Here is a 25266-nt window from a genome sequence, read left to right on the forward strand (position 1 = left end):
ATAAGGGTTAGTGATCTCTGAGAAATAAAAGGTGAGTATTGATCAGCATAGCAATGTGAGGAAACTGCCCAAAGCCAGGAAAAGAACCTCCTACAAAGATAAGAGATTACAATGCTTGGTGCTCACACAGGGTTAGGAATGATGCCTGTTCCTACAAGCCAAACTGGAACATCTCATAATTTATATGATTTTGGTACTCAGTGGGTCTTGCCAAAATGCTACTCAAGAAAAAAGCCATTATAACAATCACCTGTTTAAGCTTCCTGATTAGTTCTCGAAGTTGAGCTTCAACACGAAATGCAGAAAATAAGCACCTCCAATGAATCCAATGTTTTTGGCACCACGAAGCTGGAGCTCCACTGTAAGACAAAAGTACTGGTATCTCAAAAATATCTTCTTTAAGTGAAAGTCTAACAATCTCATTTCTATTACAAAACTAGAAACCCATAAGCAATTGTCAGCCCTTTTATGAGAACTGTCCAATTACTGAAAAAAGCACTTTAAAGAATTTGAAAAAACAAATTAATGCTGAGTGAATTAAAAAATAATTTGCAAATGGGTATCTCTTTAATCACATGATTTAACAAATATCCAATCATTTTCTCATCTGAGCTACTTATATAGAACCAAAATTCCATAAGGTCATTTTTCTGGAAAGGTTTAGGGAGAGAAGAGAACTAATATTATATAATAAATGCCTACTGAGTTAACAGTCACCTGACATAGATAAATCTCACTAATGTTCATAAAAATACCTTGAGGTCAATATCATCCTCACTGAACCGAATTTTCTACAGTCACCTATGATAGTAGTAAGTACAGATTGGAACTATATTTCAAATTGACAATTTCCAGTACATAGAACTCACATACCTAGATTTGCACTGTTCAAAGATGACAGCTAAAGTTGCAAAGTCGTTAAATCCTCCAGCTTTAGCTGCCAGTTCTCTATGTCTCTGTTCTGCCTCCTTCTGGTACTCTGGATCAACTAAAATGACAATTGGAGAGGCAATTTAGTTCTTCTTTACATCAAGTGTTTACATTCACTTTGTTTATTCAAGCTCATTAAAATCTGTCTAACCCTCTGGGGTGGAATAAAGTGCAAGTATATTCACTCTTCTCGGGGGGACTCTAATTCCTCCCGTAATTTCTTTTTCTTCTTTTAATGACACTTCCTGAGATTTTACCAGAATAGTAACATTATTTCTCCCAATCCATTTGCCTTTAAAATAGTATTTGGAATTTTTTAAATTCATTTTTATCATAAGAGTAACCCAGCTTACATGTTTAAAAATTGTGTCAAAGTTCAATGTTCTCCACTTTGTCACATTACCCATAAACCGATCCTCAAGGCTAACCACTGGTTAGTGTGTGTCCTTCAAGATATTTCCTATGTATATAATAAGCATATGTATATCGTGATTTATTTTTACATAAATGGGATATGTGTTCTGAAACTTCCTTTATTCACTTAATAACAGCTTCATGTCAGTACATACAGAATTATTCCTTCTCAAAATAGCTACATCGTATTCCCCAGGGGTATAAGGAACATAACACAATTTAACCAAGTCCCTATTTATCCAATTCCTAATTATGGGCAATTAGGACAGCCATATAGGCAGAACTGAACTACTATGAACTTTTTAGTTTTCTTTTTTAACTTTATATTGAAGTATATAACATGCATACAGAAAACTACACAGGTCATCACTGTACAGCTCAATAAACATACCATACTAATGTACCCAACATGCAGATCAACAAATAGAGTATTATCAACATTCCAGAAGCCCTCTTTTTGCTCTCCTTCCAATAACTAACCTCCACAAGGGCAACTATTTCATGACTTCTAACCCCAAAGAAGGGTTTTGCCTGTTTCTAAACTTTGTATAAATGCACTTTATTTGTCTGGTGTCTTTTGCTCAACATTTTCTTTTTGAGATGATCTGTTACTGACTTTGACCCAATTCCACTCAGGACTGCCCAAGTTCACCACGTAACACTTTACCCAGGCTAATCTTTCAGTCCCATTTTTCAAAATTTCCTAGGGCTTCTTGCTTCATTGTACCACATCATACCACAATTCCTATTCATTCAGTATACCCATCACAGCTAGATTTAGCAGAGGTATCACGTTGCCTGATTTCAGGGAGCAGTATTTATATAAACTACAATGGGAATCTGTAAAGCAACAGTTCCTGGTATTAGGAAGAAAGCAATCTGATTTTTAAAAAATACTCATAAAGATATAAAGACTTCCATCCCAGACTTTAAGTAGTTTCTACCTATGTTACCTGGGTAACACTGAAGGAAGCTGCTAGAGACAAAAGGAGAGAGACTAAAGTAATATTGAAGTTCAAATCATACACAGTTCCTACAATCTCAGCAAGTTTATCCTCTGACCCAACAGTAGTTTGACTATCCATCTCTAATTACTTTCCCGGTAGACTTGGCATTTTCTTTAACTTATTATCTTTGCCCAGATAAAATTCTATTCAGTTTTACATCATGCAAATAGGTAGATGCTACTGAGGCAAAAACTATAAATAAAAAGCTAAAGCAGCAAAACAAGGCTATATCACTCCCTTTGGGAAAATAATTCAATATTTCTTTATATAATAATCAATCAGAAAACAAACCTTACACAGAGTTTCAATAATGGTCCTCAGAACTGAAGTGGCCGAATAAGGCTATACGTGTCACATACCAATAAAGTACCCTTTATTTCTAAAAATATCACAGTTAAAATAATTAAAAGAAAAACTTTAAAACCAATCTAATGTTGTTATTTTAAATTTTTTCTACTTTAAGGCAATGTTCTTCACCGCTTAAAAAATATTTAACAGCCCTCACTTCACTGTCTGACTTCTAAAGCTACATCTATAATAACAGACGTTGTGCACACAGTTTACTACAGCCAAAGAGGTTACTAAAAATGTTGACAAGATCATCATTTTGATGTTTAAAATCGAGATTCAATGTTATATCTGAGAATACTAGCCAGTTTTACCCGGCTAGTATATAGTAAACTAGCTAGTAAATAAGTATATAGTAAACTAAGTTAGGTGATCTATAATGACTAAAACCCAAGCCAGAAGAGACCGCTTAACCTATAAAGACTATAATTTAATTTTTGTTGTGTTTGAATTTTTAACTATATACATATATTGGGAATGGTGGTATGAAGAGGTAGGCAGAACCTCTCTCTCAGAGAGACATCTATTAAACTAGTCAAAGTATCAAAGATAGTCATTCAAGGTCTCTGGAGAGTGACTGAATCTATGGAATTCCCTAAGAACAGTAGGAAGCATTGCATTCAAATAGGAATGACACTCATCCCCCCAAAGCTTGTGTGAAGAACGATTATTCCAGAGGGCTTGGCAGCCTGAGAATGGCACCCTTTTTTTCACCCACAGTTCCTACTGTGTAGGGAGGAGCAAGGCTGAGCAGCTAAATGAATGGGGGAACAGTTAAGGACAGTGCAGCCCTCCATTTCTTTACAGCTCTATTGTAGAAGAGCTGTTTCCAGTGAGTTCAGCAGCTGAGGAGAAGCTCCCACTACTACCAGTTTCCTAGAGCTATTCAGATATTATTTTTCTGGCAGACAGTGAATATCCACAGAGCCCATCTTGCCAAGCTTTGTGCTGAGGAAGATACATACTAGTCAGAGGTGGGAGCTCAAGTTCCCACCACCTCCCACCTCAAGCTTCTGCTCTATGGGGAGGAGCCAAGAGGGGCAGCCACTGAAGAGCAGGTTCCCAATCAAGCCCCAGTTAATGCTCCATAGCACAGGGATTCTTCCCAGAGCAGGGTGGGACACACACTGTCAAAGACTGGCAATAGTTTGCCCCTGCAAAGGTGCTCAACTTCATTTGGATCAGACTATGGAGCAATTTATGCCCTAGGGCATTGTCAAAAACAACAGAGCAATTAGTGGAGACTTAACAGTTTGGTATGGTACAAAACGTGGCAGAGCAGCCAAAAATTTAACAGATCAGAGAAACCTGCTAAAGCTATAGTTGTCCAATGTTCTGGAAGACTGTGCAGATGCCCAAGGTTGTACTTTTGGAGGAGCAAAAGGAAAGGGAACATCTGAGTCTCTGGTTTTTGGCTGAAGACAGGACAAACTCATAAATTCCATGAACCGTGAAAACTGTCTTCAAACCACACAACACTGATCCAATAGTAAAGGGTAAAAACATCACTGGCTTAAGAGGTCGAGGTACAACCTCCAACCAATCAGTGGCTGGCTGTTAGAGTTGAAATGTACAATAAACAAAATGAAAACTTCACTCGGTGTGGCTCAACTGTAGATTTGGACAGGCAGAAGACCGAATCATCAAAATATAGATCAAGGGAGATTGTGCAATCCAAAGAACAGAAGAGGTAACAAAATGAAAAATGAGCAGTCTCAGAGAAATGTGGGGCACCATTAAGCACAGGGAGTGCCAAAAGGACAGCAGAGAAGGGCAGAAAACTTTTTGAGGAAATAACAGCTGAAAGATTCCACAATTTAATTAAAACAAAAAATCTACACATTCAAAGAGTTTAATGAACTCCAAGTAAGATAAAACCTAAGAGAGCCACAGATATATAATAGCCAAACTACTAAAAGCAGCAAAAGAATAATGATATTTTCACAATAGAACTCCAATAAAATTAACAACTGACTTCTCAATAGAAATGATAGCAGCCAGGAGATTAAGGGATGATATATTCATAGCGCTGAAAGAAAACGACTGTCAACTAAGAATCCTATATCTGGCAAAACTATATTTCAAAATGAAGGTAAAACAAAGACATTCCCATATAACAAAACCTGAGAGAACTTTTCGCTCGCATACCTGCCTTGTAAGAAATAATAAAGGAAATTATTCAGACTGAAAGGAAGTGACACCAGATGGTAATTTGAGTGACACTAAAAAAACAGTACTAATAAAAGTAAATATATATGAAAATAAAAAAGAGTATATGATTTTTTATTATATTCCCTTATGTGATTTAAAAAGAAATGACATGAAACATTATCTATAAAATTGTACTGTTGGTCCTATAACATAGAAATGTAATATATTGGACAATAACAACACACATATTATCTATTTTTTTAAAAAGAGGCCTAGGTCTAAGCAAAATAAACCCAATCCTGAAACTAACATAACAATAGAAAAGGCTACTGCTTTATTTATAGTTATATTTTTGCTGTGTGGAATCTAGAAACACTGATAAATCTCTGAGCTACCTTAGTGCTTTGGGGGTAATTCATGTTTCATATTCATTAACATCTCTGAAATCAAGTGCTTCACAAAGACAAGACTTAAAATTTCTCATCAAATCAAAGCACGGAATACAAAGACTGTATATACCTTGACAGGGGTTTGGGTTATGGGTGCATGTATTTCACAAAATTAATTGAATCATATACCTAAGACTTACATTTTGCTACATGTAAATTTCACTTTAAAAAAAATGCAACAAATATTGAACTCTAGTTATAACAGGTTGCCTTTCACAGTGGTATAGCTTAGCAAATCTGAAACTTTCGTATGTTCTAGGGACAATGGACAACTTCAACACAAACTCTGGACTAGGTAATAGTATTACATCAATGTTAAATTTTCCTAATTTTGATACATGTACTATGATTAAATAAGAGATTCCCCTTTTTCTTAGTAAATATGCATGTAAATATTTTGTGGTAAAGGAGCACAATGTTTCCAATTTATTCTAAAATGATTCAGAAAAAGAAAATGTATTTTTATAAATATACATGTATATATGTACACATATAATTATACATATATATATATATATATATATATAAAGAGAGAGAGAGAGAGAATAAATAAGCAAGTACTTAAAACTGCTGAAGTATTAAAAACTGCTGAAACTAGATAAAAGGTATAAAGGAGTTCCTTTACTGTCCTTTCAACAACTCTGTAAGTTTGAAATTGTGTTTCTATAAAATGTGACCCCCCCAAAAAAAAGAGGCTAACACCAGACTGGTTTCATCTATTTAAATATTCCAACAAAGAAAAACATTTCCTTTTTCTGGTCTTATAAGACTATTAGAATTGGATCACCTTAATCCAACTCACTGGTTTTACAGATGAAAAACTGTGGACCCCCCACCCCCCAACTAGAAGAAAGCAAAGCTGACATGTGACAAACTAAGTTGTGTCCCATACTGACACACCAAGAAAGGAAAGAAGCAGAAGTTTAAAGATATGGAAACCTCAAATTCTCTAAGGGGACAAGGGCCAAACCACCATTTCTTTTGATTCTTAAAAAAAGGTTAATATATTACTAATGTACTATAACAGGGCAAAGGTTCACCATACTATCTTTCCTTACCAGTGAAAGGAAATTAACTCTCAGCTAAGAACATTATATACTCCCTATTTCAAACAACTAGGTTAAAGGATAACGAAATGTAAAACCTGTTTGTCCTCAGTTTCATGTCCCACAGGACTAGGTATATAATAATCAAAAAATGCTCAGTGAAATACTGAAGAGCTACATAACTGGAGAGATACTCTGTGTACATGGATAGGAAGATTCAATACTGGCAAGATGTCAGTTCTTTCCAACTTGATCTATAGATTCAACGATATTCCAAGTAAAGTCCCAGAAAGTTATTTTGTGGATATCCACAAACTGTTCTAAAGTTTATATAGAAAGGGAAAAGATCCAGAATAACCAAATCAGTGTTGAAGGGAAAGAGCAAAGTCGAAGACCTGACCCAACCCAACTTCAAAAGCTACTAAAAAGCTCCAATAATCAAGACAGTGCGGTACAGACAGAAGAATTGAAAAATAGACCAATCAAAGAGAATACAGGGCCCAGAACAGACCTACAAAAACACAGGTAAATGATCTTTGACAAAGGAACAAATGGACCGGAACAAATGGACATCCAACTCCTAGAAGATAACATAGGAGAAAATCTAGATGACCTTGGGTATGGTGATGACTTTTCAGATAAAACACAAAGGGCATGACCGATGAAAGAAATAATTGATAAGCTGACTTCATTAAAATTAAGAAGTTCAGTGGCTCAGGCAGTTGGAGTTCCGTGCTCCTAACTCCGAAGGCTGCCTGTTCAATTCCCACATAGGCCAGTGGGCTCACAACCACAAGGTTGCCAGTTCAATTCCTCGAGTCCCGCAAGGGATGGTGGGCTCTGCCCCCTACAACTAAGATTAAACACAGCACCTTGAGCTGAGCTGCCGCTGAGCTCCCGGATGGCTCAGTTAGTTGAAGCACGTCCTCTCAACCACTAGGTTGCCAGTTCGACTCCCGCAAGGGATGGTGGGCTGCGCCTCCTGCAACCCTGCAACTAGCAATAGCAACTGGACCGGGAGTTGAGCTGCGCCCTCCACAACTAAGACTGAAAGGACAACAACTTGAAGCTGAACGGCACCCTCCACAACTAAGATTGAAAGGACAATAACTTGACTTGGAAAAAAGTCTGGAAGTACACACTGTTCCCCAATAAAGTCCTGTTCCCCTTCCCCAATAAAATCTTTAAAAAAAAAATTAAAAACTTTTGCTCTGCAAAAGACAATGTAAAGAGAATGGGAAGACAAGCCATAGACTGGGAGAAAATATTTGCAAAAGACATATCTGATAAAAGACTATTATCCAAAATACACAAAAAAATCTCAACAGTAAGAAAACAAATAACCCAATTTAAAAAGACCTGAACAGACACCAAAGATGTACAAATGGCAAATAAGCATATGAAAATAAGGTTAACATCGTATGTCATCAGGGAACTGCAAATTAAAACAACGAGATACCACTACATTACCTATTAGAATGGCCAAAATCCAAAACACTGACAATACCAAGTGCTAGTGAGGATGTGGAGCAACAGGAATTCTCAGACTCCTTGTTGGTAGGAATGCAAAATGCTGCAGACCTTTGGAAGGTTTGGAAGACAGTTTGGCAGTTTCTTACAAATCGAAACATATTCCTATCATACGATTCAGCAGAGCTGAAAACCCATGTCCACACAAAAACCTGCACATAGATGTTTACAGCAGCTTTATTCATAATTGTCAAAACTTGAAAGCAACCAAGATGTCCTTCAATAGGTGAATGGATAAATTCCAAACCAATGGAATATTATTGAGCAATTAAAAAAAAAAGCTATCATGCCACAAAAACACATGGAGGAAACTAAAATGTACATTGCTAAGTTAAAGAAGCCAATCTGAAAAGGCTACCTACTGTATGATTCCGACTATATGGAATTTTGGAAAAGGCAAAACTGTGGAAACAGTAAAAAGGCAAAACTGTGGAAACAGTAAAAAGATCAATGTCTGCTAGGGGTATGGGGAAGGGATGTAGAGATAAACAGGTGGAGCACAGGGTATCTTTAGGGCAGTGCTATTCTGTATAATATTGTCATGATGGATATGTGTCATTACAGATTTGTTAAAACCCGTAGAATATACAACACAAACAGTGATCCCTTTAATTAATAATGTATCAATATTGGTTCATCAATTGTAAAAAATATACCATGCTAAAAAAAGATATTAATACTAGGGGAAACAGTGCGTGTCTGTACTTTCCTTCAATTTTTCTATAAACCTAAAACTGCTTTAGAAAATAAAGTCTATTAATTAAAAAATAAAGCTCATCAATAAGCTTCTTACCAGGTCTAATGAAGACATTTTCCACAGACAACATTGCTGCTATTGGAAGTAATAGATCTTCACAGTCCAGAGAAGCAGCCTTTATTACTGCACATGTCAGATGTGGAGGGAGAGGGAATTCCACCATAGACAAACCCAGTCTGGTCACATGGCCACTCCTTAATAGAAAGAAAAAGTTCTTAAGTCTTTCTATCTTAGGAGAGTACAAATGAAATGTTCATCATTCATAATAAATCAGACATAATTTAGATTACCTTAAATCACCTCCAGAAATTCAATTCAATATAGGAAACATGATACACTGTGGTCATTGATAAGAGGAATATAAAGATGATTAATTCCCTGCTGTTAAGAGCCAATACATTCAAAAAAAAACTAAACAATGATGCAGAATAAAATAGTATAATAAAAGACACAAAATGTTATAGAAACAGAGTGTCCTTGAAGAAATGAGAGAATGATAATTACTAGATCTTTCCCCATTACACAATCATGAGAGACAAGGATTCTGGTTCTATCATTTTGATGCACCAGCATAACGCCTGGCACTGAAACGGTACTCAGAAATTACTTGTCAAATAACACCAATATCAAACGAAAATAGTTTTACGGTATAATTTTTAAATTTAGAATCGAGGTGAAGAAAGACTGAAGACAACTTCTAATTTCAGCTAAAACAATCCTTTCAATTCAAAGAAATCATTTTCTACTTATACATGAAAGTATTAAGAACCCATTTTAAAAAGAGATTAACATCTGCTGTGGTCAGGTTTTGGGGGTTTTTATTTGTTTGTTTTTACCTGTCAATAGCATCACACTGGTAAAGTTGCTTAAGAGCTTCCAAAATAAGTCTCTCATTAGGTGGATCCAAATAGGGAAACCTGTGTTAAATGAGATATAAAATGAGTTTCCATTCCTTGAATATGGTAAATTTTATACAGACTTGAAAATTTCTTTAAAAAGTTTTACTTGTCCTATTTTTCTAGTTTTGTTTTTGTTTCGTTTCTTTTTAAGCATTCTATGATCATGATCAGCATTCAGCAAAGGAGGAAATAATTTTTTCTGAATTATACTCTTCTATTAATTCAAGAAGCAATTCTTTTGGCTCTCCCTTAGCTGGAATACTTTCATCATTCCTGTTTACTTACCTTAACCCTGCCCCATTCTTCATAGCCAGTGTCACCTCTACTCTGTTCTGTAGTCCACAATTTTTATTACAATTTTATAAAACAGTGGAGAAAAATTAATTGCAAGTGGTCAAAAATTACAAATTACTTAACAGTACTTCAAAATAGCTTCTGATAAAACGGTAAGTATATTCAATTAATTTTACCATATTTGCTTTATGTATGTATGTATATGTACTTATTTTCTCCTGAACTACCTGAAGGCAAGTTGAAAATATAATGCTAATTCAACCCCAAAATACTTCAGCATGAATCCCCTGAAAATAAGGGCATTCTCTTACATAACCGCAATACCATTAATGAACATAGGACAATAAAAGCTATTCTTAAAGAGTAACGGAGCAGCATATAACCAAGCATGAATACATATACACACACACACACTTTTACACAAGAACAATTAATATTTTCTGCACTGTATTATTTTTTCCACCATAGGTCTTTGCAATGATAAATCATCTGCTCCAATTGTGTACCTTGAAAAAGGTCCAACAAAGGACAAAAGATCCAATATCTTATTTTTAAAAAGTCCAATCCAAGATTAACAGCTCTATTTAAAAACAAATAAACAAAAACCTCACAGACTGTTCCAGTCAGCTTTCCTACAACTTGTACCAATAAGTCCTGGTCTCTTCTAGAGCAAGAGTTGGAAAACACTTTCTGTAAAAGGCCAGAGAGCAAATACTTTGGTTTTGCAGACCATATGGTCTCTGTCACAATTACTCAACTCTGCTGTTATAGCGAAAGCAGCCACACATGAATGGGCATGGCTATGTTCCAATAAAGTTTTATTTACAAAAATGGTCAGTGACCCTGAATCATAGTTTGTGACCCCTGCCCTACAGCAATACCAAACTAGTCAGCTTCCTCTTCTATGTAAGAGCCCTTTCAGGTATGTGAAAACTACAATTATTTTTCTCCCTTGATTATACCAATTCCCAATCTGCCAAGCACTCCTTGCATTATTTGGTCTCTAAATGACCTACCATACCTAATTATTATCTTTTAGAAAAACTCTAGTGTCAAACTGCTCATAAAACATAGTAATATCCAAAACTGAACTCCAAATGTAGTGACCAACACAGAACAGGGATGCTATCATTCCCAGTCATCTGGACATTGCTGTCTATTAATATAACCAAAGTCTATGCCAGTGGGATTTCTTAAATCGTTTTTCAAACAGAATAATAATTGCAAACTCATATTAAGTTTGTGGTAATCTGATAATTTCAGATATTTTTCAAATGAATTTCTTAATGTGCAACCAAAACACAGAATACGAAATGTATCCTTTCAGATCTTTACCTTGTTAATTTTTGCCCAAGGTTCTGGCCTGTTGAGATCATTTTAGATCTTGGTTTTAATCATCTACCAATGAGATATCCAGACATTTTTCCAGAAATCTGATAATCAGGGCTTCAATATTTTTAATATTTTCATTCAAAATGCTTATTAGGAAAGAGAAAAGTTCAGCATACTACCAGTAAAACCTCCATCTCGGCTACACTAAGCAATTAATCAATACTTTCTGGATTTGGCTATTTGGCAAATATATACTATTCAGCAGTACTGTCACCTCCTTATTCACAAAGATGTCAGATGTGATCTTGTTAAATATTGTGTTCAAAACAAGAGACATCAGGGTATTATTCAACAAATTCTTTTAATGTACGCATTGTGTAGATGGTCCTGTCTTCAAACTGAAAAGGAAGTGGTTTATAATGACACATTCATTGTGAACCATTTTGATTCACACTGATTATTATAAATCACCATGAAATTCTCTTAAACCATTTTCCAATAAACTATGCTAGAGTCTTCTAAGAATCAATGTCAAGCTTTCTGGGCAGTTGTTTCCAGAATCTGCCCTTTTCTTAAATGGAAAAATCAAGGCATTTGCATTTCTCACCATTTTCTACATAATTTCTCATGGACGACCCACAATACCTCTAACATGCAAATTTTTTTAGTACCATGAAAATAATGGTTAAATCCTCAAGACAGACTCATTTATGGTCGTTAGGTTTTCTCTTATTATTTTCTAATCCATCTTCATCATCAATTCCTTCTTATCTAGACTTGTTCTTATCTTTCCGGTTTTAAAATCATTTGTGATGGAAGAGAAAGGGGAAGCAAAATAACTAAAAAGCTCCATTTTCTTTCTGTCATCCTTGAATAGTATACCATCTACTCCAAATACTGGTTCTATCTCACCTTATTCTACAAACATCTTAAAAAGAAAGGGACCGAAGTCTTTTTTTTCTTTCTTCTACTTTGGGGACTTTTAGTATATTCTAAGTCTTAAAACTTAAGATGGAAAAATAACTCAGTACAGATGATATTAAGTAATTATTGTTCCTATTTTTCTAACATAGGTTTTTCTAATATATATTTATTCTTGGTCATATGCTGTTCTGCTATCCTTAGTGAATATTACATTTAAATCTGGGTTCATCTGCAAGTTGTTTGGCCATTTAGATTTCTTTAAATGCCTCTGCTTTCTCATTGGTATCATTTATAATTAGAATTTCATGTATTACATGCTTTCCTCTTTCTAGGGCCTATATTCTCATTTTAAAAATCTCTAGTCTCATGATAGTATCCAAAAAAATTTTAATTGGCTTCCCAAGAGTATACAATACATATTTGGATGCATTTAGTAATTATTTCCCCTTATTGTGAATTTAAAGAATGTGTGTTCACCTTTTCCCAAGTTCTTGACACTTTACATTCCCAGACAACTAAGACCAAAGTTAAGAACAAGACATTACTTTCTTTCATTACTTCCTCTACCATGTATAATATGAAATTTTAAGTCCCTACAGTAATATTCTATACTGTACCAATGAATTATATAGTTTAACATTTGACTAATTTAACAGTTGTTCTATTTTTTGCTTCGTGTGTCTGAATCTTATTTCCCAATATAACTTAAGCTTACTGAAAGCAAAAACTACACAGTATGACTCTGTCTCTCACAGTGTGTGGTACAATGCTGGCCAAACAAAAGATGCTATTAAAAAAACACTTTCGAGCTGGAATTAGGGTCACTATACACTTTTCATAATAGATAAACAGTGGTCACTAAATGATCCAAATAATAGAAGCATGAGGCACACCATAAAGCCAAAGTTAAAATATGGGCAAGAGATCAAATTCCAATAAAGCAACGCAAAGAAGCCTTTTATTAGGGTCTAATTGAACCCTGAGATGTAGGAATGTCTGGGTCAAATACTTCAAAAGAATTTCTGAGAAATAACCTGGCTCCACCGTGACAAACTTTTCTTTTTTTCTCTTTAAAGTTGTCTACATACCTTATAACATCGTGTATGGCAAGGCACTTTAAGGTCAGAACTACAGATGTCAAACTAGTTCTCTTAATCTCAGGGATCACATGGTCAGGCATACACTGGTTCCAGAAATCTTTACTATAGATCCGAAAGCATTTTCCGGAGGAAGTCCTGCCAGCTCGGCCACTTCGCTGTAAGGCCTCACTCCTTTAGAAGGAAAAAAACCACAAGTCCCCAAAATGTTCTGCGGATTTCCTAAGTAATTAACTTCCCATCCCCGAACCAACCAGAAATTATGTAATCCACTATTCTTTAAACAAAAAGGCTTGACATGAAGACTTACTTTGAAATTGGAACCACCTCCAGGATGTCCAACCCTAACCTGGGATTGTGATTTAACTGCTTCACAAAGCCACCATCTACCACATATCTAAGGAGAATGAAAACAGTTAAGTTTCTAGACAATAAGGAAAGACTTGTTAATTTTCAACTACTTTGGGTTCCCCTTTCCCACCAAACTAACAACTACATGATGATTTTGACGTTAACTGTAAAACTTGAAAGTCAGGAAAGTGGAGCCCTCACATTTCCTGGTGGAAATGTAAAATGGTTTAGCAAATGTGGAAAACGGTTTGGAGGTTCCTCAAAATACTAAACATAGAATTACCATATGATCCGGAAATTCCATTCTTAAGTATACATACCCCAAACAACTGAAAGAGTACTGAATAAATACTTGTAAACGTACGTTCATAATAGCACCACCAGCACTATGTGCACTAAGAGCCAAAAGGCAGAAACAACCTAAATGTTCATTACCCACTGAGGGATGAATGGATGAACAAATTATGGCACATGCATATAATGGAACATATACTATATTCTGAGTAACTGCTTAAAGGGTACAGGGTTTTATTTTGGGGTGATGAAAATATTTTAAAACTAGATAGAGGTGGTGGTTGTACAATGTTGTAAATGTACTAAATACTACTTAGCTGTTCATTGCTAAATTTTGTTATATGAATTTTTTCTCTAAAACAAAAAAAATCAAAATTGAAATTCATCTCTAGACCATTCTAACAGGTTCAGAATTTAATTCCAGCCAGCCTTTAACAATGCCATTTTAAGCCAATTAAACGGTGAACAAGTCAAGTAAAAAAACAAATTGGGAATAGCAATAAGTCTATCATTCACTAAGGGAACATTCTGGAACACGCTATGTAATAATTTTTGCTAGAAACAGAAATTTACTCAGGTGAGCTTTCCGCTAAGACTATAGTAAAACCATTATTTTTTAAAGAAAGGAGAATAGGAGCGGAAATTAGACTTCCTCTCAGATATGGGTGATCATTTTACCCAAAATACATAGGATTTGGGGGATTCAGCTCCAGACTTCCAATGGCAGACAGATTTAGGTAAGGATATAAAATACATTGGGTAAAAGATAAATATCCAAAAGGGATGTTGTTCAAGAGTCTGAAAGAACTTCACATTAGCTATCAGTATAGATTTTAAATTTCCAAGTGTTTCTCGACTATATCTATTCAAAAATTTCGTGGCAATGTTGATTACATTAAAAAATAAGAGACCTGCATCGTTCATTTCACAAAAAGGCGAAAAGTGAAAAACAGTACTGCCCAATAAATACTTCAACATATAAGCTTACTCTATCAAGTGGAGCTGCCAGGTGAGAAAAGGGTTATCAGATCATTGTAGGTATATGCTAGTAATGAGAGAATATCACTGTAGGTATATGCTAGTAATGAGAGAATAGAAAAACAGATTTGGCTTCCTATTTAGTGAAACCAATGAAGCATTAAGTATAATCTTAAATTTGGGAAGAGAAAGCTACAAATCACCAAGCACAAGCAGTTCAAAAGTGTGAACAAGAATATTATGTGCACATCTCCATCTCCTATTCATAGCTAATCAATAACTACAAAAAATGATAGGTGATTACAAGTTAAGCAGGTGAGAAGGGAATTAGTAGAGGGCACAGAGAAGCAAACACAATGTTTTATGATTCCCTAAGTGGCTTCCTTGGCTTTAAAAGAAATATTAAAAGTTGTACCTGATTCCATCTATTGTCAAAGATGTTGCAGAAATATTGGTGGATATGACACATTTTCTAATTCCAGGTGGTGGTGGCAAAAATATTCTCCTCTGTTGATCTAAAATACATGCAAAGATAAAATACTTATAACATACATTTGTAAAACTCATTTTGAAAAACTCATTTCTTTTCACTAAAAGTTGTATTTTCTTCACCTCTTTAATTATCTTGAATTCAAAATATAATAGCAAAAACTATTTTTTCCTCACCTTTCACTGTTAAGATTTCTACATCCATGGAATGATTATTATTGCTAAAATAAACCCTACAGCAGAGTCCTTTATGTAGGTCATAGCTCCTTTTGAGACTATTTTAAAACCGTGGACCTCTACTCCATTAAAAGGCAGACATGTACACTCAAAAAATTTTTTTGCAAACAATTTCAGGGAATTCAGGGACTCTCTGAAGCCCATCCGTGGACTACAGATGAAGGACCTCTCTCTGCCTTAAAAACTGATTAGCCAAGAGGTTTTTGTTTTTTCTGTGTCTGCCTAAGTCATGATTGATTACCTCTTTAAAGTAATCACTCATTTCCACTACTCACACATTCTAAAGGGTGAAGCCCAACAGCAATGCTTGTCGTATGGTACCTTGCTCCTCTGGCCATAATTTATGGCACCAAAGATAAACATCTTCCCCAAGCTGAGCCAATCGGATTCTCCAATGAATCGGGAATAAGGTCCAAGAGATGCTCGATTTTGATTAGCCTAGTCCCTTGCAAAGAGGAAAACTAAACTTTTGAACCATAGGGAAGTAAGTGACTAATGGACATGAAGGAGATAAAGCTAGTCTAAAGAAAGAAAAAAATGAATCGTTAATGAGAGTTGACGAGAGTATTTCTGGGTTCCTGGCACTTCTGTGTGTAAAACAAGTAGAAGGATGGACTTAACTAGACTTTCTTCTCTTCTGCCAGTTACACAGAGAACAGGACAAGAGAGTTAAGAATATTTGTAAGGAAATAATTACAGTATGGGCGAAAGGAGGTAAGTGAAGGCTGGTAAAGGACAAATCTCAGTGCATTTTGAAAATTGTTGAATCAGCAACAGTAGAGTGAGTTGGCAGAAACAGGAAGTAATCATTAGAAAGATGTTGAAAACTGAGACCAGAAATGATGGTAATGACAAAGTCTAAGATGTAAGCTTTTGAATGAGTGGCTGAAGTGGATTGAAGGAAAAGATCAAGTAAGCTAAAGAGGTCAAGGAACTTCCTTGGGTGAATCACCCATTTCCATGTTCTCCAAAAATTAGGAATAGTCATTCCAGAGAGTACACAAATCAATTGACTGGGGTATTAAAAGAAATTATTAGCATTTCTGTTTATATTTTTCATAACATCCTTTTCAACTATTTATTTTACATGTGTTTACTATTGTACATTACATATTAGAACAGTAAGTACATATATATACTTTAAAAAGAAAAAATTTTTAATGTCTGGCTGCATTTGATTTCCACGAGATATACCCATATTTGTGTAGAAAATTCACTTTTCTACTCGAGCAACCTCAAGTTGTTTTCTTTTCAGCAGCCAAGAAAATCTTAACAAAACCTGTTTTCAAATAAAGTACAAAGCATGTTTTCAAATAAAATCCTAGAAAGAGCCATGCATTCTCAATACACAAAACAGACAAAAGTTGAACCATTATGAGAGAGAAAAGGAGTGGCACAGATGAACAGCTTTAAAATCATGGAACTAGGCCAACCATCTCATTTTATAGGTGAGGAAACTAAAGCCCAGAGGTTAAATGGCTTGTCTATACAGACAGGAAAATTCCAAATCAAGTTGAAACTGTCATTGAAAAAAAAATAATACATTTTTTAAAAAGTTGAGTAATGCTGCTATTCTTCCACATCATTCCACAGTTAATTTCACAAATAAAAAAGTACTAAAAAGGCAATTTATAAAAGATACCTGAAGAGAAGTTGTGATATAAATATAAAAATAATTCCAGAAAGATCTATTTCTTTCAGTTTTGATTAATCTGGTAAAAAACATAAGTGCTAAAAATTACTTAAGTAGTTCTTAGGGTTAGGTAGCTCCTATCTTCTACATGGTTCAAAGGAGTTACATACTACTTTGCAGTTCAAATTATGTGTTTATACATTTATTTATTGTCTATTTATTCTACTACAATGTAGCTCTATGAGAATAAAAACACTTTTTATATAAGACATATTCCCAGTATCTAATGCCTGGACCATAGAAAGTGCTCAATAAACTTGAATAAATTGATAAACTAAAAATGCATTCTTAAATAAAGATCTTTCTACTTTTAAAATCCTACATTTCCCTAAAATTTTACGTATGCTAGAAATGTCCTTTCTGAACATGTTTATCTGTAATCAATTGTTTTTCAATCAACCCATTTCTAAAACTACCTAATTTGTTGTAGTCTTCGCTTTAAGCAAAATTTCTTTCACTTTTCATTTTGTTCACTATAATCAATTAAAGTCCTGAAACTGCTGTTTTGACAGGACTCGTGTTTGTTTCACATTTACATTTATCCATATACTTTAACAACATATTCCAGAATTATAAGCAAATGCCAGTTATGTTTGTTTATAAAGGTTTGGTAAAAGTTAAATCCATATTATCTTAAAGCACGTTCTCACTCTCTCTCTCTCCAAAAAGGAAAGGGGAAATTGAAAGCTTTCATTGAGATGTAGTAATTCTCCTGATGACTTCCATTCCCTGAATTTCCTACCTACGAAGAAAGATTCTGATATACCTTACCCCATCTATCCCAGTACCTAATAATGGATGCTATTAACAGGGGGTGGAAAATGGGCCAAGAGACAGAAAGATGTTCCAAAATCTAGCAAGAAATCAGGACACTGAGGACAGACTACTCAACACTCTTAATGGAATAATGCTCCTAAGATATATGTATGTGACATATTATATGTAGAGGCCAACTGAAACTTCTCATAGAATTTCTTGTCCCAAATTACCCGCAAAAAGATCCCAAAGCAGAAATATGTCTGAGAGAGAGAGAGAGAGAGAGAGAGAGAGAGAGAGAGAGAGAGAGAGAGAGAGAGTAAAATGAACATTACTTAAGGCAATAAACAGAAACTGTCAAAGAGGGGGAAAGATGACAATTCTGGAGCAGAATAAAGAGGTAAAACACTGCTCAGCTCAAACTCTACTCCTGCGCCACAAGTCATTTTTGAGTGAGTCCAAAATAGCTTTAAAATTCTCACTAACACAGCTGAAAATCAAATTCCTGACACAGAGAAAAGGTTGAGATAATCAGTAAATGCAGTTGAAAACGATAAAGTAACTAGAAGGAAGCTAAAAAATATGGAAGACAGGCAATCAACATAAGAATAATTGGTACCTCTGATATAGAGAAACCAATAAATAGACAAAAGTTATATTCAAAGACATAACACAAGAAAATTTCGCTGAAATAAAGAATTGAATTTGCAGATCAAAAGAGCACATCAAAAAAGTTCATCGTGTTTGTGGTTGCGTTTACACAGGCATGTACATTTGTCAAAACTCATTGAACTGTAATACTTAAAATAGGCATAGTTTATCGTATGTAAATTATACCTCAATAAAGCTGGTTGATTTTTTTTAAAAGAGCACATCAAATTCCAGGAAACGTTAACGTAAAACACTCAACACCAAAAAATATCCTAATTAAAACTATTGAACTTTAAGGATAAAAATAGAAATTTTCAGGCAATCAGACAGAAAAAGCAAATCACTTACAAGGAGGGAAAAAAAATCAGGCTGGCCTCAGACTTCTCCGCAGCAACATTCAATGCCAGAAGACAACTGGACAACGTCTACCAAGTTCTAAGGAAAAGAAAGTGTGACCCAAGAACATAAAACCCAGCCAAGATGTAGTTCAAGTATAAAGGCAAAAGCCAGACATTCTCAAACATAAAAGAGCAACAAAAATAACACTCAAGAGCCCTTCTAAAAAACAAGTTAAAATCCACCCTTATCTAAAATTAACCAAAAGTAACATAGGAATGGACAAACCATGGTTTAAAAACAAAAATGATGGTAAACACTGAATACATCTGAATAAAGGTAACTAACAAAAATCAGGAGAGGATATATATAGAAGAGGAAAAGTACTTAAGTCCTCATCTTTCAAATCAGAGAGTCAACAGATAAGATCTCCAATCAAATATGGTCTAAAAAGAAGATATTCTTTTTAAACTTTAAAGCAATCTTTTATAAAATATTATCTCATGTGGTAAAGATTTACTTGAAGTTTAACAATTTCTTCAAGTAAAATTAAATACCTTTTAAAAAAGCAATAGTATAATCTCATTTTTAAAAAGCATTTCTATCAGCCTACCTATTTACTTATCCTTCTATATGTACACACATACACACACACACACACACACACACACCACACACACACACACACACACACACACACACACACACACACCTACCTCTGAATAATGGTTTCCTAACATTAAAGATGGTATGTCTAGATGGAGGAATTTGAGGTGATTTTTTTACTTTTACCTTTGTAATTTTGTACACTGCCTGAATTCTTTAAAATGAAACTATCATTCTTCCTCAATTGAGTAGTATTTCTTTGAAGAAAACTGGAGCAAAAACTAACAAGTGTGTTAATTCTGCATAGTGGGAAACTGATTGTTTTTTGGACTTTTCTGTACTTTTAAAATTCCCACAAAGGGCAAAAAAGCAAAACATAAAAGAGCATATATAACATAATCCCATTTTTATTTAAAAAACTAAACAGTAAAAATATATTTAAATGTATAAAGTTCAGAACGATATACCTCGAAACATTAATAGTGATTATCACTTAACCATGTTGATGGGATCTGAGTTTATTTTCCTTACTTTGCTGATTTTATTTTTTTTTAAGTATGTATTTCTTTATAAGACAAAAAAATTTTTTTCCTGTTTTGGGGGACTCCACATAAAGCAAAAATTGTGATGTGAAGCTCACTAGCCTTATTTCCCCCACACCTTTAATCTTAACAGTTAAGGAAACTATTGTAGACAAAGTCAAACTGTAGGTACTTGCCATATGTTATGTCTTTGCTTTGCAGGAAGAAGAAAGTAAACTATTTGGGAATTTATGCAATAATCTAAATGAGCAGCTTTTCCTCTTTCAAAATGTTGTACACTAATTCATGGTAAAACTCCTTTCCTTTTCTTCATGTATTCTGGAAACACATATACTGTTTTATCATCCACTACTGAATAAATAACCAATTACCAAATACAGATTTACCATGTGACCTCAGGAGCATCACTTAGCCTCTATCTGTAAAATAAAGAAGTCTGATTATGCAAAAACATATATAGGTATATGTGCTTTTCTAGAGAAAGACGACATGACTTTCATTACCTTTTTAAAAGAATCTAAGACTCTACCTTCCAAAAGAGGCTAAGAAGCACTGAATTAGATAATTATTTTCTAAAATTGTCTAATTCCATGCGAGTATTTGTCACTTAAGTAGTAACAGGTATATTTCAGTTCATTAATTTTGTGGGGTTCAGCTTTTCCTATCTAGGAAAAACCTAAAGGACTGTAATACCTTGAGCCAAAAGAGGAAGTCCGAAAAGCAAAAAGGTTTGAGAGAAGTAAGAATGAGCTTCTAGATATAGCGTCTGATGCAAGACATTAACAGAATGTCCAGCGGAAAGTAAAAAAAAATCTGGAACACCCTTTAACAATTACTTCATCCAGACTTGTCAACATATTGTACTTGCCCTCAAGAAGGTCACAATTCATAGAGAGGATGAGACAACCATAACACGAGGTAGAATGTGTTAAGTGCCACAAGAAGTACAGCAAAACACAGTAAGGTTCAAATGAAGAAAAGATCAAAGCCAGTTGCGAGGAGGGAAATCGGGAAAGGTTTTTATGGAGTTGGTGAAAAAAAATAGCAGGATTTCAGCCAGTGAGAGGGAGAATAAAAGGGAAAGGAGGAGTTCAAGTTAAAGAAATAGCAAACACAGTTACAAAAAAAAGATGTGGGAGGAAAAGGAATAAAAAAAATCACCAACATTTCAAGCTTGAAAGAAATGTTGATGACAAAGGGTGGGGGTTGAAGGAGTTCAGCCGGGGAGCAGGATCACGTAACCTTGGCAGTAGAAAGGATACCACAGTACCTCTTCACATTTGACAGATGAGAATTTTTTGTAAATTAAGGACACATTTTAAGCTCTTTAAAACAGTCACCCACCCTCATGACTAGCCCCAAAATAAGAACAAATATAAAATATCCACCTCCTAATTTTTACCTACTCACTAAGCCTAGATATGGGTCATTTGTGAACTCCCCTCACTACAGGCTACAAGCAGGAAACCCTTCTTCCCTCTCCTCATTCCCAGGTGCAAGTTTTCTGTACCTGAAGCATAACAGGAAATAAAGAAAATTAACATTAAAATCGTGTCTCTGCCCACCACCCAAAGTAGCAATAATAAAATAAATGCTGTATTGTGTGAACCAGGCTTTAAAAAGAAAGCCTAAGGTCCCAGGAACCTGACACACTGCTTCACCCAATCCCACCTCACCCATGACTCAGGACTCCATCGGCTCCATCTGTATGCCTCTCTCTCTGCACTGGTATAAATTGCTGCAATAAACATTATTATGCTCAGAATACATCACCAGTAGCTCACCCACACAGTGCCCTTAGAACCAGAAAGGACACTCAAATAAACGAAACCCTTCAGTAATGGCTCTACTCATTCCCAGTCCCACATCTTTCCTATTTACACATATGCGCCATCACAGAAAATCACACACACTGGGAATTCAGACTGAAAGCAGGCTGAAGTCATGCTGGAAGGATAATGAATGCCAAGTTATTAAGTTGGCATTTTAATTCAGTAGATAATAAGGAACAGCTAAAGGTACCCAACAGGAGACTGACACAATCAGAGCTGGGCTTTTGGAAGATTATGTAGAATGGTAAATGAAATCAGGGAAAACAGGCTAGCAGACTATGTTAACAATTGAGGAAAGCAAACTGAGGATATCAAATCTAACAATGATAATGAAAAAAGAAAAAGAATGAATGACCTGGATAGGATGAGGGTAAAAGAAAACCTGTAGGAGTTGCCACTTGTTTGGATTGAATTATCTAGGGTGATATGATTGATGCACACACCAAAAAGCCTTCTGAGGAGTCCCAGGAAGTCTAGATCACAAGAGTCTGAACTAAAGACGGCTTTCAGGAATCATCCACAGAGAAGTGACAGGTGAGTCCTAGGAGACAACTTCACCAAAAAAAAGAGAATTCTAAGAAAACAGCAAGCTAAGAATGAAACCTTAGGAAAAAGTCACATTTAGAAGGGAACAAAGGCTGGGGAGGGTGGAAAGGCAGAAGCCTCAGCGAAAGATTGGTCAAGAGAACCAGATAATTAAAAAGTATCCCCGAAGACGGCATTTCAAGAAGGAGACTTACCATTACCACAAAATCAAACTACAAACTAATGGATTAAAAAAGCCATGAGTTTTGAGAAATAGGTTACTAGCAACCTTTAATAGTATAAAAACTGGATTTCAGGATGTCAAACGAGAAGCAAAAGCACATACAAAACATTATTTTCAATGTGGCAGTAAGAAGAATGAAATTTTTACTTTATGTAGAAAAAATATATACCATGTTTCCCCCAAAATAAGACCGGATCTTATATTAATTTTTGCTCCATTAGGGCTTATTTTCAGGGGATGCCTCATTTTTTTCATGTACAACAATCTACATTTATTCAATTACAGTCATGTCATCTTCTGGAACATCGTCATAACGTACTAAATGCATCCGTCTGGCTGAGATTTTAACTGGGGTTTATTTTCCAGGTAGATCTTATTTTCGGGGAAATATCATTCTTGAAAAGTAGACTGATGGGTGGTAACTACTGTGTTTTCCCGAAAATAAGACCTACCTGGAAAATAAGCCCTAGCATGATTTTTCAGGAGGACATCCCCTGAACATAAGCCCTAATGCATCTTTTGGAGCAAAAATTAATGTAAGACCCAGTCTTATTTTGGGGGAAATATGGTAGTTAATGGTTAATTATAAAGCAACCGTAATGGTTTTGAATTACCGTATCAGTTACAAAGTAAATTATAAGAGTGGATCAAATCCCCAAAAAACAATGAGAACCTTAAACAACTAAGAATTCCCTTTAAGATGTAAAAATCTAAAAATAGATTTCAATATTGAGAGCCAGGGCCTAATATGACAAAAGAGATTTCCAAAATAGTATGTGGTCTATGGTTATTTAACCAACATATACATTCTTGAACTTTTTTTGTTAATATAAGGATAAGAGCTCAACAAAACAAAAATATACATAAAATATAAAAACATTTAAATGCTTTTTACATTACATTAAATGTGAATGTAAAACTCCCAGTCAAACTCTAAATAGGAAGCTACGGTTAATTTTCCCCTTAGTTTTACAAATCAAAATCTATAATGAAATAGTTTTACAAAACCAACTCTAAGCCTCATTAACAACATTTATTATGAACAAATATCAGAATAAGAATTTGTACATCTCTCTGAATTTACAAAAGAATAGCATCATTCTTGAAAAGTAGACTAATGGGTGGTCACTTAAAAAAAAAACTACTGTGTTTAATCTCAGATATAACTGAATATGTACGATTTCTAGAAATTCTGTGGCCATGGCAAATGTTTGATTTATGGTACTATCAAGAAATTACAGGGCCAGCCTGTTAGCTCAGTTGGTTAGAGCGCAGTGCTCTTAACAACATTGCTGGTTCTATCCCCACATGGGCCACTGTGAGCTGAACCCTCCACAGCTAGATTGAAACAACTACTTGACTTGGAGCTGATGGGTCCTGGAAAAACACACACTTAAAAAAAAAAAAATTACAGTCCTCATGTCAAAAAATTACCTTAATGATCATTTTCTTAACCTTCTGTTTTGTGACCTGAGTGTTGGTTACAAAAGTGAGTTCAGTTTGTGAAAACCATTGACCTAAACACTTAGGGTCTGTGTACTTTTCTGTACATATGTGATTATTCAATAAAAAGTTTCTAAAGTATCAAGTCAATTTTTCTATTCAAGTGAGGAATTACCTGTCGTCATAGATCCGTAACATGGCAATATTAACAAGCCGTCTAGGGTGGTATCTTGAACATCATAATCATAATCAACAGACTCTGCCATCTGAAAAAGTAACTCACAACTTTTTTCGATTTCAAACTGACCTGAAAGGGGGTACGGGGGTGGAGATAACATCAGCAAAATTAATTTAAGAATGAAACAAAGCCTTCTAGATTAAAATCATTTTTGCATAATGGTTATTTTAAATCTCTCATTTGATCTAAAAGAGATGAACACATAAGTTGTACCAAACCTCAACAATAAAAAATAGAAGAGCCAGTTTCCAAGGAATTTAAATCTCTACAGGAATAAAAACTGTTTATAATATTCAAGCCGTTCATCTTATTCATATGGTATTTGAGGAAGACTCAGTAATCATGAACATAGCTCAGGAAATACTGCATTTAGGTGCATTTGAAAATACTTAAGCTTTTGAAAATGCAGAGATTGTTACAACGTCTCACTTCTAACATTAGTACAAAGCAGAGTAGGAGGTGAGTGGTGAAATGACTCATTTCCATTAGTAGGATGCTGCTACTTGAAGAACCACATTAATTTGGGATTTAACTAATCTACTTTTGACCTCCAAAAAAGGCTCGTTTATGAGACATGGATTCCACACCTTATGTACTATCATACAGTACCATCCCACCACTCAAAGAAGAAAGGAGCTGGTAGGACTTCTTTTGACATAGCAGAATTACTCAGATCCAGAACTGTTTAGTGTGGTAACACCTCTATGTAAGATAGACTAATAAAAATATTAACACTTTAACATTTACTATCTTTCTACTAAAAGGCCACTGTGTTTTACATGTTTACGAATGAGACCGACGTTTTTAATGGCAGTGCAGAATTATATTATATATTTTAGATTTTATATAACATATAAAAACTATTTAGATTAT

At 34.9% G+C, this 25266-nt stretch overlaps 1 protein-coding gene across 1 annotated transcript in view; it reads right to left on the reverse strand.

The window, feature by feature from the left end:
* Positions 1-25266, reverse strand: part of DHX40 (DEAH-box helicase 40) — a 35874-nt gene that overhangs the window by 5713 nt on the left and 4895 nt on the right. Inside the window, exons 7-14 of the mRNA XM_033090843.1 lie at positions 24331-24462; positions 15217-15316; positions 13489-13575; positions 13170-13352; positions 9469-9549; positions 8669-8826; positions 874-988; positions 251-359 (exon numbers count right to left, since the gene is read on the reverse strand). Of these exons, the coding sequence (XP_032946734.1) occupies positions 251-359; positions 874-988; positions 8669-8826; positions 9469-9549; positions 13170-13352; positions 13489-13575; positions 15217-15316; positions 24331-24462 (965 nt within the window). The remainder of the gene's footprint in view (positions 1-250; positions 360-873; positions 989-8668; positions 8827-9468; positions 9550-13169; positions 13353-13488; positions 13576-15216; positions 15317-24330; positions 24463-25266) is intronic.

Source organism: Rhinolophus ferrumequinum, chromosome 21, assembly GCF_004115265.2.
Source record: "Rhinolophus ferrumequinum isolate MPI-CBG mRhiFer1 chromosome 21, mRhiFer1_v1.p, whole genome shotgun sequence".
Taxonomy (NCBI): domain Eukaryota; kingdom Metazoa; phylum Chordata; class Mammalia; order Chiroptera; family Rhinolophidae; genus Rhinolophus; species Rhinolophus ferrumequinum.